At 38.2% G+C, this 15,901-nt stretch overlaps 1 protein-coding gene and 1 pseudogene across 1 annotated transcript in view; both read right to left on the reverse strand.

Annotated features, from left to right (window-relative positions):
* The window catches only part of DNAH12 (dynein axonemal heavy chain 12), a 152,858-nt gene that overhangs the window by 4,827 nt on the left and 132,130 nt on the right, over positions 1-15,901 (reverse strand). Inside the window, exons 62-69 of the mRNA XM_016205506.2 lie at positions 14,157-14,307; positions 13,695-13,948; positions 13,334-13,474; positions 9,097-9,234; positions 7,508-7,741; positions 7,041-7,229; positions 4,388-4,491; positions 3,072-3,276 (exon numbers count right to left, since the gene is read on the reverse strand). Coding sequence (XP_016060992.2) covers positions 3,072-3,276; positions 4,388-4,491; positions 7,041-7,229; positions 7,508-7,741; positions 9,097-9,234; positions 13,334-13,474; positions 13,695-13,948; positions 14,157-14,307 — 1,416 coding nt within the window. The remainder of the gene's footprint in view (positions 1-3,071; positions 3,277-4,387; positions 4,492-7,040; positions 7,230-7,507; positions 7,742-9,096; positions 9,235-13,333; positions 13,475-13,694; positions 13,949-14,156; positions 14,308-15,901) is intronic.
* Positions 6,400-6,998, reverse strand: LOC107531445 (small ribosomal subunit protein uS10 pseudogene; annotated as a pseudogene).

Raw genomic sequence — 15,901 nt, forward strand, 5'->3', positions numbered from 1 at the left:
CCATTCATCCTTTAGACCCAGTTCAAATGCTCTCTCATTCAATAAACAAGCTCTGCTTTCCTGAGCTAAAAGAAGTCTCTCCCTTCTTTGACTTCCCAGAGCATTTTACATATTGGTCTTTTATGACACATCCCTTACTATACTGTATTTGTTTTTTCTTAGATACATAGGCCATATCCCTATAGGCTATTGGCAACTTGGAGGCAACTTGGCAACTCTGTCCAACAACAAGGTGCTTTGGACAAAGTGGAGTCTCAATTCACATTTGTTGACCGAACAGATGAATCAATAAAATGAACTTTGTCTCTGAGTGAGCAGCACACCATGGGAAGAAGCCAGCTTTGCTTCCTGGGGGGAAAACAAACCGCTGCAAGGGACATTAGAACAGGACAAGCTATCAGATCAAGAAGGGGCAGAGAAAGAGATGGAGAGGGGACGATCTAGGCAGAACCAGCACCAGTCAGAAGAAAGGTACAAGAACCCGGAAGGCAAGTGTTTAGAAAATTCCCTTGCTCACTCCAGGGCTTCAATTAGCCAAGAATGTCATGAATGTCTGAGTCAGCTACTTATATACAATTTCTGAATTAGCTACTGTAAACTGAGTGCTTAGTATACGCCAGGCACTGTGCTAAGAACTTTACATGTATCACCTCATTTAGTCCACAGACTAACTCAGCAAGTTTGGGTATTTTCCTCCCATTTTACAGACGAGGAAACTGGGTCTCGAAAGATGAGTATCTTGCTCAAATTCACACAGACGCTGTTAGATCCTGGATTTAATCTGAGATTATAGCCAGTGTGCAAAAAAGCTTTTAAAAAAAGGTACCGGCAGGAGAAGGGGATGATAAATAGGGTGAATGGTGGGAGAGAAATGGGAAAAGAATAGGAAACTTCAGGCACCTCATTTGCTTAATTCGTCAACTCTAAGAATGATTAGGCCGTGAAGTCAAGAGTCCAGGAAGAAGAAAGATGATGGGAAAATTGTGCAGCTTCTGTAAGGGTAATAGGACAATGGGGGAGTTCCACTCGGAAGATTTGTGGTAAAGGGTGATCAAGGTGCTCAATAATGAATGAGACCTTTCCTACTCATTCGAATGTGATGATTTCAAGGGGAAACCCAAATTTCAGAAAGTAGAGAGTTTGATCGGAACTTATATTAACAACAACAGATTGAATTTGTCCTAGAGACCATCCCAGCTGGCACCACACTAGGGCCCTTCTAGGGGACTAAGCTAAAGACTTGTCATGCCCTTCAGGAAAAAGCAGTATACAGAAATGCAAGCAGCCTGGCCAGGCGTGGCTCAGTGGTTGAGCATCGACCTAGGATCCAGGAGATTGGGGTTCGATTCCTGGTCAGGGCACATGCCTGGATTGCAGGCTTGATCCCTAGTTGGGGGTGTGCAGATCAATGACTCTCTCATCATTGATGTTTCTATCTCACTCCCTCTCTCCCTTCCTCTCTCTGAAATCAATAAAAATATATTTTAAAAGAAGAGGAAGAAATACAAGCAGTTCCAATAAAAGTTCCAGAAAAGTCTGGGAAATGAACTAGAGTATGAAAAAAAAAAGTAAAATTGTGGCAAGGGGAAAATGGGATTAACTCTATGTCAGATGCCTTTGGTAAGGGACAGAAAGAGACTGGTACATACAGGAAGAAGTTGAAGACATGTAGACATGGCTAGGAATCGCTCACAGGTGCACACATTTATCTATCAAATTAGCAAAGATAAAAATGAACACTAATTACTGAGAAATAGGCATTCACTCACTATTGATGGGGATGCAATTGAATAAACTTTCTGCAGTATAAATAGGTAATGTGTATCAAAAGCCCTAAAAATATCCAAATGGAATCAATTAAAACATTAAAAGATTAAGGTATCACTGACCAAGAGGGATTTTTCTAGGAACACAAGGATGGTTTTACATTTGGAAATGTAGTGATATAATTCAATGCAGTAATGAGCTAAAGAAGATAAAAAATGACATTGCCAGCAATAAATGCTGAGAAGGCATTTGATAAAATTCAACAATTTCTGATTTTACAAAAGAGTAGTCCACATTTACTGAATACTTATCGCATACTATAGACTGTTACCCTATGAGATAAAAGTGCCCATTTTATGGATGAAGAAGCTGAAGCTAGGAAGTGGAACTCTTCTAGAGCTTAAACACTTAAAACCACTCTTCTGTACTGTTTTTTTTGTTTGTTAAATGCATAATCTACATAAAAAGCTCCTATAAGTTACAATTTTTAAAATAGACCAAAAGAAAAACGGCCTAAGAGATGAACAGGCAATTCACAGAAGAAAATTCGGACGGCAAGCACACATACCAAAAGAAGCACAGGCTCACTAATAAATAATCAAAGACATTTAAATTTAAACAACAAGATTGACAAAAATTGAAAAGGGATGTATGAGAATGCCCGTCCCTCCACATCTTTACAAGCACTGGATATTTTATGATTAGCTTCTACAGTGAAACAAATAAAGCTTTTATATAATAAAAAGGCAACTGAACTCTGCTAGGTCATATACCTATGTGAATTTACAAAAAGTATTTTTGGGTATGTCCCCACCCCCTACCCCTACATAAATATCAACCATAGGATGGACGTGAGCTGAGGGTTAGGGAGGAAAAATAGTGCCCTGTGCGATGCTTGCTTTCCTGCCCTGAACATCCTTTACGTGTGTATTTGGGGCAGGAGTTGGGGGGTGGAGAATGAAAGTTCAAAGCACTCATCTTTTCCCTGGTTTTATGAGATAAAAGCTAAGAGGCAACTGCTTTTAAGACAATGGCCAATTATTGATAAATCCAAGCCTCAGACTCTTTTTTGTGATTTACCACAAATGCAGAATCTTCAAAAATATAAATGTCATATATTACTTGGATTTGCGTAAAGCAACATGTTAATTCTCTACTCAATACTTTGAAATGTGTGTAATTTTCAATATTCTAAAATTTCGGTTAGATTACCATGAAACTACTAACCATATTCCATTCAACTCAGAGACTTCAAGTGACCATAACCAATTTCTAATGTCTCCCCATTATATATAATCTTTTACCTGTAAAAAGCTCAACCGGGCTAGAAAATCTGTGATGTAACTTCCTAGAGGCTTAAGACTTGGGTATGATCGTTGGGCCCATATTTCTGGAACTTTTCCAATAAGCAAACTGCCAGAGAGTGCTTCCAATGCAGAATCCATGACAACTACACCCTTAATAGCTTTCTCAAGGTCCTGTAGAGTGTTACGTATAGTTTTAATTAAACTGCAAGGAAAGAAAATAATGTTATCAACATATATATGAAGTAAATATCAACATGGAGTCTTTTCAGAAGAAATAGCAGGAGTCTCATTCACAGCTTTATGAGAGTGTTTCCCAAAGTATGGTCACCTCTACTTGGTAATGTAAGGTCATTTTAGGTTATACTTAAATGAACTTTTTTTTGTTTTAATAATAAATATTTTAAAATATAGTAAACAATACAACTAGCTTTCTGGGTATTATTGCATAGGACCAGGCTAATTTAAGCAGAGAATGATTTATTGAAAAATAATGTTACAGGTGACTTTTAAATGTGGAAAAAAGTTATAAAAGTGTTATTCAATGGCTGAAATTTGGGAAACTAACTCAAAGCATAAAGAGTATGTATATTAATGTACTTTCAAACACTCTGCTTCCCACTTAGGCCCAAACTGCTAAGAACACTATAAATATAACTGAAGCGAGAGTTTTAGGCTAGAAGCCTAAATATACCTGATGTGAGGGATAATATGTTATTACATATATGTTCTTATGAATACTTATTATATATATGCTCTTAAAAAAAAACTGAATTAATTAATATATCTTATTTTAAAACAAGTCTGGAAACCTAAATAAACTTGGAAACACTTTAGAAAACTCATGACCAAAACAGTCTCCATTCCTTAAGCCAGGACTGAATTGTAGAAAATTCAATTAAAAAATTCAAAGCATATAATTTGTTTGCTATCACGGGGTACCTAATCAACCTAGGCTGTACTCAGGAAGAAAAGCGAGGTGTATATATGCCAAGTGGAAGAAAACTGTCAAAAGATGTGACTACACACAGGCCTAACTAATGCTCATTTCATCTTTAGTTTCTGAAGAGAAATTCTGATTAATGAATATTTTTAACCAGATCTCTTTTATCATCATTATTTTTACATTATAAAAGATATCCTCACTCCTGGGGCAAAAAGCTTATGCAATTAAATTATAAATTAAAAAGGGGGGAAATTCTAAAGAAATGGCAGGTTTTGCTACTTTTTTCTTAAAGTTTTAAATCAATACCAATGTGTCTTTTTATCAACTTTGGTTGGTCACCTTATGAATCACTGGAGATATAGATCCTTACTTGTTAAATCTTTCCATTTCTTGTACTAACACAGTATTCATGCTCTCTTCATATCTCACAGGATACTTCAATAGGGCTGCTTCAATGTCAAAATCACTTGGTAGCTAAGACAATAGATGTTGAAGATCACATGTTACTCTCAGAACAGATAATTAGTTTCATTCAGTGATAATACCTCTAATAGCTAACACTGAGCAGTTACTATATAAAAGGCATTGTGCTGCTTTCCATACATCATCTCACTTAATCCTTACCATTTCCTCTTAGGTGGCCATTATTATCGCCATTTACAGACGAGACATTTAAGTAGAGAGAGGATAAGTAACCGCCCAAGGACACACAGCCAAAAGGTGATCTGTTTAAATCCACAGGTCTCTAACTCCAAGGCCCTTGCTGCAGAATATAGCACTTTGCAGAAGATATACATTTCTGAAAAGTTATGTATAATTTCCTTTAGTAAATTGAATCTTATTTTGTATTCATAAAACTGATATAACATTTCATAACTGTTTAATATTGATTTCTAATCATCAACTGGCTTAAAATAGCTTAGTTTATGCCACTATCAAATAAATAATGTGTGAATGTGGCAGGGTTCCAGGGCATAGGGAGAGAGAAGGCCATCACGTGTCTGATTTCTGTGAGGCACCTCAGGGATGCTTGAGAAGTGATGAAGGGGACGTTGAGACTAATGATCAAGCCACAGGACACTGGAATTCACACTCCTTAAAGGACAAAGAAGTTTCCCAATCAGGGAAGTCCCAAAATAAAAAAGTTGAGCTGCCCAGAGTGTTGCCAGGTGATGGTCTCTGGGTGGTGTAAAAGGATTCTAAGTCACACTAGGTGGTATCACTCAAGGACCCTTTGGCTTAATACAATCCCTCTACCCCAAATAAGTCCCAGGTTCCACTGCCAGATAACTTCCTGTTGGGGATCTTGTGCCACCATTCTGCAAGAGTGACAACCTTTCCCTACAGAGATAAATAATCAAAGAAATTTGATTATTTCAGGGGTCAGAAGTAAGAAGAGGCAAACAACAAAAGCAGCATTCCAGGAGTAGGAGTGGGAGGAGGCTAGTTTGCTCTCACTCAGGGCTCACAGGCATCGCTGCTCCCCTCTCTTCTCCAGTGGCCGCAGCCAGGTGTATGGTGAGTAGGCTCTTAAGGAGTGGTGTCGGTAAGGCTGCCAACTGTGAGAGCTGAAGAGTGGTGCTGCCCATGGGCTTTCAAGGCAGATGGACTATGGGTCATGTTTCTGCTATGTCAGAGTGCCTGACTTTGAACTATGGGGATAATTATAGTATTTGCCTTGGAGGGGAATTGTGAAGATCTGTGCTTGGGACCATACATTTTTTTAAAGTTACATTAGTACTTCTTCATTGAAGTTAAGATAGAAAAAAAGGTGAGAATAGAAAGTATCATTCCTCTTTACCTAGTAGGGCTAGCTAAGTACATCAGTCTGTATTATGGGGGGGGAGGGGGGGGAAGAGCTCTAGCAGCTAATTTAGTGCTGATTTTATTTCCCTGTGCCTCTCACTTCCTAAAGTAGCTTAAAAACTATTCATTCCTTGATCCAGTGAGTTCAGACCATTTCCTCCATTTTTAAAAAAGTAGGTCCATTATCGCCCTGCCTGGTGTGGCTCAGTTGGCTAAGTGTTGTCCCATCCACCAGGAGGTCACCCAGCTAGATTCCTGGTCAGGGTACATGCCTGGTAGCAGGCTCCATTCCCAGTAGGGGGCGTGCAGGAGGCAGCCTATCGGTGTTTCTCATCAGTGTTTCTCTCTTTCACTCCCTCTCCCTTTCTCTCTCTGAAATCAATCAAAACATATTTTTAAAAAGGCAGGCCCATTATCTTTGCTTAGAAATGATAATAAACCCTATGTGTTCATTAGTTCATCCACAGCCATAGTTACTAGGAACTTACCATGTGCTAGGCATTATGCAAAGTACTTTATTTTAATTTGTTTTTATTTATTTAAACAACAGATAGTCAATTTATTAAAAAGGTTGATTTAAGTATCTGCAATGGTGACTCAAACCTTGACTCCTGGCTCAGTACTGATGGAAGAAATCAGTTTAACAATCTCACAAGGACTGTGCAAGTCGATGAGTTGCTTGTGGATTCTCAGCTGCACCCTGCCCCCAGGGAGTTTTCCTTGTAGTGATTCTGAGCCACAGCAGGCATCCGAACTGGTCCTTTCACTTTGACATTCTTTTCCTGTGCGCCTCTGATCAAGTCAGCACACATCTTCTCCAGACTTTAGGTTGTGTCTGGTTGGAGGAATTCTAATTGGGTGAATGGCCACCTCTGGTTGTGTCTTTCCCGCATCTTTAAAGGTGTGGCTGTGGAGCAGCTTCCTGACCGACTCGTTCCTCTGCTGAGTGAACAGCAGTGAGTCAGCAGCAGGAGCAGAAGCAGGAGCAGGAGCAGGAGCAGGCGGCTGACTTCCTCCAAGAGCTGTGCAAAGTGCTTTACGTTCCTGATCTCTAGTGTTCACAGGAACCTTATCACCACTTTCAGATTTGAAAACTAATGTCCAGAAAGGTAAAATATCTCACTCAAGGTCATAATGCTCCTAAATAGAGTTTCTGACTGCCATTACAGTACCATTTTGATTTATATTATAAGCAACATATTTTAACTTAAAATTACCTTTTTGAGAATATCTCTGGTAATTTCTAGTAGAATCTGGTCAGTACTTCCTGAAGATCCTGTCTGTTTGGAGCCTCCCTGGGTGAGGAGCAAGGACTCAAAGAGGACTTTTGTTTGTTGAAGATCTTTGGAGATATCAACATTTTCATGTAATCCAAATACCTCAGGGTGTTGAGCAAATGGAAGTTTCTACCAGAATAGATTAAGCAAGCATCACATTTTCACTGGACACATTAATTCATAACATAGACACATGCAAACCAAAAAGGGTTAAAAATCAACTAAACAAACAATAAAGGAATCAAACTTTCCTAATTTTCAATAATTATTAGCAACAAAAGATACTGAAAATTGATTGAAACCATAATACTTACCTAATCTTACACATTACCACAAAATTTTTCACTATTTGTTTTTTAGAAAAATAGCACTTAAATCTAACTCTATTTTCAAGTGATATCAGTTACCTTAATGAATTCAATGTAATCGTTATAGGTGCCTTTGGGAGGTGCAAAGTAGTTTCCACTGGGAGAAAACCTATAATGAGGGTTTTCAATTATGTGTGGATTATAAAAGTCAGCCAGCATGGTTAAGAGGAGACGTCTGTCCCAATCATCTGTCACTCTTCCTCCATAGTTACACTCCCCAGTCAGGTAAGAGATAGCTTCAAATGGAATTGTATCATATTCATTTATAAATAACTGAAACAAATGAAACATAAAACAAGAAAAACGGTCTTTCACTTCATTTCCATCTTAAGATGGCTTTAAATATCTATCTATATCTATCTGTCTATCTATCTATCTATCTATCTATCTATCTATCTATCTATCTATCTATCTATCAATCATCTATCTATCTATCTATCATCTATCTATCTATCTATCTATCTATCTATCTATCTATCTATCTATCTATCATCATCTATATCTATTATCTATCTATCATCTATCATCATCAGCTATCTATACACACAGAAGTGGGGTTGAAAGAATTATCACCATGGGTGACCTTTCAGGGGCCACATGTCATAAAGGCCCACATTGCAGCACAAAAAAAGCAGAAATTATTAATACTCTGTTTGTGTCTAGTTGGGCAAGTTCACTTCCTAGCTTTGGTTTTCTTAAAAATAGGAATAATACCAACCTTACAGGGTTGCTGTGAGAATTAGAATTAGTATAAGTAATGTGCCTAGTTCAAAGTCTGAGTGAGTAGGGATTTACAGTGTTTATTTATTTATTTATTTATTTATTTATTTATTTATTTGGAGGGCACCTGCTGACCATCTGAATGTTTCACATTGTGAGTTCCCACCTCCCTTACAGCTAAAGCCTAGGCCTCTGACCTGGGCTTGGCTCCTCAGATGCATCCATCCTAGATGGACTGGGGTTTGTGAAGCAAAGTAGGAACAGCAAAGAATTGTTTTCGATGACAACAGAGGGCCTGCAGTAGGCCAGAGTGTATGTGGCAAGTATGTGAGCTGCGGTGTCTAATATTCAAGAAGTGCAGAGGTGCTGCTCCCACCAGACACGGTGTGACTAGGATATGACTCTGCATGCCTTGGTTCTCCAGCCATCTTGGTGATTCTGTGACCTACCCAATATTCTTTCAATAAGTTCTTTTTCTACTTAAAGTAGACAGCCTGTTTCTGTTGACTGATAAAGCTAAATTGTAGATTTCACTGAGTGGAGGAGAAGAGCAGAGGATAGTGAGGACCTCTATAAAGTCAACACTGAGGAGGGCACTAAAAAGAAGACAGAAAGAACCAGGGTCCTTAATAACACTTTTGCTGAATCAACCAACTCCAGAGGCTGTCCTTCCTCTGCACTTTTTAAAAAATGTGAGATAAGTTTCATTACAGTTTGAATCAGGTTTTCCATTATTTGTAACAGAAAAAAAAATCCAGATGGAGACAGTACTTCTTATACCATAGTCATAATTATTATTACTACCTACCTATTTATTAGTGGTGTTGGGAAAACTGAATAAGTTATTCTAAGCAAAGGGCCTGACACACAGTAATTCTCCATTAGTGTTAGTTCCTTCCTAACTTTACCTGTAGTTGTCGAATACTGATGCGTAAGTCCGATTCATTAAATCCATACGGAATATTCCAACCAAGAGGACCAAATTTCTTTCTCTCTTGTACAAGGGCATGAAAAAAACAAACTCCAAAAAGCAACTTCTCCCATGCCTTTAATATAAAAATTATACAAGAAAAAAAATCCTGATCAGATTTCCTGTAGTTAAATGAGGGGAATCAGTGGTCTTTTTCATTGTAAGATTCTGTGATCATGCATCTCTTAAACCTTCTACTTAAAAAAGACGTGCTAAAATAATGTTTACTATAAAAAGTATTAATTTTACGACTTAATACCTCCAAAGCTAGACACACTGCAATAATATTAAAATTCATTAAAATGTAATAATTCTACCATTTACCAAAGTATTGGCTAGTAATACTTCGGTATTGTTCATAGATATTTATAACTTCAATACTTAAATACTATCTCATAGACTCACTGGCATATGCTTGAGATTGCAAGTGCAGGAGACTAATTATTATGATACAAATAAATACCAATATGTAGTTTCTGATTTTGTGACTTTCCATTTGGAGATCATTTTGGAAACCACTGTTTATTTACTCTGTGGCATCTTCATATGTGTGATATGTATGTCACATGGGCCTCTCACTAAGCCTGTGTCAGTGCACTGGAGGATAGCCTCCCATCCCTTTGAAATCCCCCCAAGTAAATTTCAAGTATGCCACACAGCTTGTATTTTAAGTTAGACCATATCAAACATAGCTCCAAATACAGTAAAAAATTCATCCAGCTATTTTCATGTGATGCAATAGTGGAAATTGTTTCTATAACATTAAAATGAAAGTATACCATGGCTTAACTGAATAGCTGTATTCTTGAAATGCTGTACATAAATCAAAGCATATTTTACATATACTGGATGAATGCTGTGGTGATATATTTAATAGGGGAAAACCTTTTGTCAATGAGAGTAATAAACTAATTTAGGTATATTTTCCACATATTTTCACATAATGAGTTTCTTAAGGAGGTGCTAATTTCTCTACATTTTTGGCCTGTGCTTGTGAGCCAAGAAGGCTGCTGTGGTATCAGAGAATAACAGGAACAGAATACAGAAAGGTGCATGTTTAGGATGAGATGCTGTCAGCCTAAGATGAGTATGAACACACAAAGAACTGCTTTCTACAGCTGTGGCTGAGATTAGATATGGACTGAAGAGATGTGATAAAGGGATATCAGAGGAATTTGCTCCAGTCCTGCTATCTAGAATGTTTTTTTGAGAAAACTAACCTATATATTCTAAAAACATTCTTAAATATTATTAGTAAATCTTTTTCTGAAGGCAGCATTTCCCCCTGCCCCATATGTGTTTTTTCCAACTGATTTATGAATTACATTTCCAGGGTACATTCTGCAACTGACCCAAGGGGGCAGCAGGCTGATATCATCATCTACCTACAGATGATATCATCAACCCAGCATCAGTGGGGTCTGTCTTTTGGTTTGTTTTCTATGATGTGCTGCTGGTTTGTGTTGACTCATGCCCATTCCTTAGCAATGCATGTAAAGATTTTCACAGTCTTGTCCCTGTATTCCTTCCCACTCTTATTTCCTACCAGTCAAGCCAAAATAAGCTATTTGTCGCTCTTTCAACAGCTGTCATAATTCTGTGCCTTTAGGCATACTTTTTGTGCCTACTTCAAATGTCACTTCCTCCAAGAAGCCTTCTCCAACAGCCAAGAAGAGTTAATTGCACAAAAGCAGGAAGAGACAGAGTGACCTGGGTACCAAATTCCACCTCTAACACTTGTGAGCTATATGACTTTGACTTTGATTTGCCTGAGTTTATGATAATGCCTATATTACAAGGTGAGAAGACTTGTATATTTAAACTACCTGGAACCTGCTGGTGTTCAATGAATGCTTGTTTCCCGTCTCCTCTCCTTTCTTTGTCTTCTCGTAGTTCGAAATAAAATCACGGCAGTGGTTCCCAACCTACTTAACATTTGAATTTCCTTTGATATTGTTTATTTGTACCAGCTCTTGAGCTCTACTTTGGACTTATTGAATCAGAATCTCCAGGAGTGGGCCACTGACATCTGTAACTTCAACAAGCCGCCAGGTTTATGGGTATTATGGTTAAGCTTGCCTTGCATATATTTCTCTTGACTAGAATGTAAGTTCCATGAAGACAGGGATTTTTATATGTTTATGTATTTTACATGTTTATATGTTCATCACCATATTACCAGTTCCTAGAAGACTGCCTTACACCTAATATGTTCAAGAAATATTTATTGGATGGATGGATGGAAATATAGAAATGTATCCCTGCCCTTAAGGGGCACACAGCTGAATACAGAGATAGACATATAAACTGACAAATAACTAATATATTATCATTGCCAGATAATTCAAATGCCCAAGATTTTAATTTATCTGTGACTATAAAGATCATATTTACTTTTAATAGCCAAATTATGATAGTTCAAATTATTGCTGGCCCAATGGTCATACATTAGCCTTATCAAAGGGCATCCCAACTATTTCTAGGAGTCTCCAAGGAGTTTCATATGTGTCTACCAAAAACAGTCAGCTATAGAAACCTTAGGCAATGGATCACAAGGTGTGCTTCCAGGACCATCAATCAGTACCAGCATGACCTAGAAATGTAGAGGAACTGTAAATTTTTAAGCCCTACCCCAGACCAGCAGAGTTAGAAATCCTGGCCGTGGGGCCCCGCCAGATGAATGTGATGCACACTGAGAACCACTGTCAAAGGGCAGCCACACTCTCTTTCTTCTCTTACCTCAGCTCCCCCTTTTTTTAATCCCTACCTGAGGATATTTTTTCCATTGCTTTTCAGAGAGAGTAGAAGAGAGAGAGAGAGGCATTGATGTGAGAGAAATACATTGATTGGTTGCCTCCTGCAAGCCTCAGACTGGGGCCAGGGATCGGGCCTGCAAATGACAGGAATCAAACCCACAACCCTTCAGTCCGAGGGCCGATGCTTTAACCACTGAGCAAAACCAGTTAGGGCTCTGCTTGTGTTTAGAATCTTTAAAATTTTCCGTTCTCTGCTTCTGGCTCTCTCCTAATTGCAGAAGCTCAGACCCTGGGTAGGTATCAGACACCACGCCTTCTCCATTCTACTAATCTCTCTTCATAGCTAAAACCACCATGCATCTCTTTTGCTCTCAGAGTTACAAACGAAATCATCGTTCAGACTTAAGGAACACAGAAAGTATCATTAAGTAGAAAGAAACTAGCTTGCTTCCAAATAATTCAATCCTTCATCTTCAGTATCATTCTTTTTCTAGCTCCAATAGGCAAATATAAATAGCATGCATGTGACGGAGGGGAGGGCAGGGGATTTTCCCCTAATACTGATGTTTTCTTCCATGTGGAGAAACCTCAATCAGTGTAACACTCCTGAATTTTCTCCTTCCTTGTACTCATTGCAGGAGAGGGGAGTGACCTATGTGATCAGTAAATTTAGAAAAAGTTAACCAGATATGCTTTGCTCAGCTTCTCCCTTTTCTCTCTGAGAAGTGAGCTTTCTGTAGGAAGGGTTTTTCCTCTCTTCCTCTGGGTGGATAAATCTGCTTAATTCTGGGTTCAGGATTATGAAGCCCATTTGTTCACAGACATAAACTACATTGTCCAACCTGGTCTAAGTCAGTAATTAAGGTTATAATTTGGTTCCCATGTATTTATACATTTTCCTGTTTCTTAAATGGTAAGAAAAGGAGTACTACATATAGGGACTCCTAAAGTCCCCAAAACCATGTGCAAAACTGTTTTACGTGGATACATTGAAAAGCATTATTAATATGTCAAACATTATTGCTAGATTTTAAGTTCCATGAAGGCAGATTTTTTTTTGGGGGGGGGGCTGTCTATTTTATTCTCATTGTTTTGTATCTAGTACATAGGATGGTACTTAACACACATATTTATTGAATGAATAAATGATGTGAACATAGACAGCTATTCTTGGGTCTTAATCAAATACATTATTGGGCTTTGGTTTACAAACTAAGATACATTCATTTATTCAACAAATATTTGTCTACTGCTTGGGAAACAGAACACAAACTATCGGGAATAAAATAAACAAGATAGGTACAATTTCTGTCTCCTTAGGAAATGCCTAAAGTTGAACATTATTAAATAAAATATCTACATTTCTATATTTTATCATTATAAAAATATATTTTCAAAGTTCCAGAGGCTTAATATTACCAGCTCCTTTCCTGGGCATCCAGTAAAAAACTGATGATCAGAAACCGGATCAGTGAGATATGACTGGAGGAGGTTTAGCCGAAGACCGGTGGGAGGTTCATTAGTCATTTTTACTCCGTTCTGTAGAATTGTTACTGGGAACTAAGACAAAATAAACAGAGAGCATTACTCAAGATAACCAGCTTGAGTCCTAAAAATGCATACACCAGTGGGTTAAAAATAGGCATAACAGAGGACTCCAGAAATGTTCTTTTTTTAAAAAAAAAACCCTCTTAATGTTAAGCATTTAAAGCTTGATTAAGATACACAACGTAACAGATAATTAAATAAATGTACTGAACTCCATAGGAAATAAACATACTTTTGGAGATGGGTAACTTGTCAGCCAAAGCCTAAAGGATGAGGAACAGACTTCAGGGGTAAAATCTTCACATATTTTTTCCAATGTGGGCATCCAGGAGACAGCAAGGTGGCAATTCTGTAGGCAAACCCAAGTTCCTTCTTCTACTGCTGCTTTAATCATTTTTGTTGCAATTGGTCCTTGTCCCTGTCCCAGGGAAATAGCTTGAAATTTATTTCCAGTCATAGCTTTATCATTTGCAAATTTCAGCAAGCCTATGAGGGCACAAAAAAATGGTTTCACTGCTTACTCTAAAATTATAAAATACGCCTTATGTTTCAGTAACAGGTATTTAATGGGACAATTCTAGTTACCTTTCCCTATAAATATCAGATTTACTGACTTAGAGTCATATAAAAAAATGGACATTAAGTACAATGATTCATTTATATGCCTTTTAAAGTTGACAGTATAAACACTTACTGGCCATGGGATCTGCTCCTGGGGAGAGCACAAAAATTAAAGGAATGGTGCAATTTGAATCCAAGTAACTCTTTGTCAAATCAAATGGCGGAGGCTCTACAAATTTTTTCCCCAGTTTGTCAGTTACATAATTTGTTATAGCTGGGGTTATCTGTTAAAGAGAGAAGAGATATGATCTTTAATTCTTATTTCACATAACAATTTTGATTTTTACTGAAAAGAAACAAAGAGTAAAATGTGAATTTAATGGCCATGGAAAGCACGCAGCGTATCATAGACAATGCGTAATTTCCCTAGAATATAAAAGTGTCTATAAATTGATGCGACAAGATTAACAATCCAAAAGAAAAATGGGCAAAGAAGATGAACAGTTTATAGAAAATGAAATAGAAATGGATCTTAAACATATGAAAAGATGTTCAACCTCTTTCAATATAGCAGAGACTGTAAACTGTCCCCTTTATTGTCTCCTTCTGGAAATAGAACCCCAAATTTTCCCAGCCTTTCTTGCAGTTAGATGTGGTGATGTACTAAGTTTTGGCCAGAAGGATACAAGTAGAAATTATGAGTGGAGCTTCCAGATCATATTTTTAAGAGGAAGCTCTTTGTCTTCAACACTCTTTCTCTTCAACAGAGGTGGTGCTCATGAGCCAGCCTCAATCTTGCTGATGAGGATCACATTCTAGGGGCCTTCTCTAGCATGAGAGAAGGAATCTGAATCTCTGATTGATCTCAAGACCAGAGCTGGCCTGCCAGCCCTCAAGCATTTGCTCTGGGCTGTTTGAAGAGAGATAAGTTAATTTCTATTTAATTTAAGCTATTGTATTTTAGGTCTCTTTGTTATGGCAGCTTCGTCTATGCCCTAATACTCATAAAATACAAATTATAAGTGCACTTAGATACCATTTCACCTATCAGATTGTTATATAAATGGGACAAAGATAGCCGCTGTGTATTCACTCCTAGATTGTTTATTTCTTCACAGCAGGCTGAGACCTGTTAGCTCAAAAGCTCACTAGCACCAAACTCACATTTTTACATATTTAGTTGTTTTAAACATAGCCCAAATAATCAGATTTTTAGCCATTTAGAGCCTGCCTAAATGTTGGGCTGCACTGAACATCTATTAGTCATAGATAAATAAGATAAGCCCTAAGACATTAAGACCCCAACAGTCTGCTGCCCTTCAGAGCTCTGATCCAGAGACTCCCAGCCACCAGTGCTGCTGGGCAACATCACCTAGACACCATATGAGCCCCCTCTCCCTAGGGAGTTTCCTTGCTCTCCTCCCCTTAAAGTAGTGACCCCCCCCCCCACTACTCCAGAACCTTTTGAAAGACTCCTGATGTTAGAGACTTCTCCCTCCCCAACATGCAAATCTGTCAAAGCATCATCTAGTGAAGACCTCATGGTCTTATCTTTTTCCTTGATCAGCCTTCAAATTCCTCTTTCTTTAATAGCTTCCCATGAGCAAGAATGAAGTCTTTTTTATTCTTTTACCATTAATGCCATGTACAGTGTTTACCCAGTGCGGGAGACGCTGCGGACACAGAGACCTTGCTTCCAGTAAGGCCCCAGCAGGGCCACACTTCAGCAGCGGAGCTAAATTACCCACCGAGGGAAGGTCATTCTCTGCGCCTGCCCAGCCAGCCTTCAAACGTGGAAAGGAGAGGAGAGGTCTGAACTTAAGTCATTTAGCTGCGTGACCACAGGGGCTGGCAAACCCTTTCCTACAGAGTGCTGGG

Source organism: Miniopterus natalensis, chromosome 15, assembly GCF_054644295.1.
Source record: "Miniopterus natalensis isolate mMinNat1 chromosome 15, mMinNat1.hap1, whole genome shotgun sequence".
NCBI classification, from domain to species: domain Eukaryota; kingdom Metazoa; phylum Chordata; class Mammalia; order Chiroptera; family Miniopteridae; genus Miniopterus; species Miniopterus natalensis.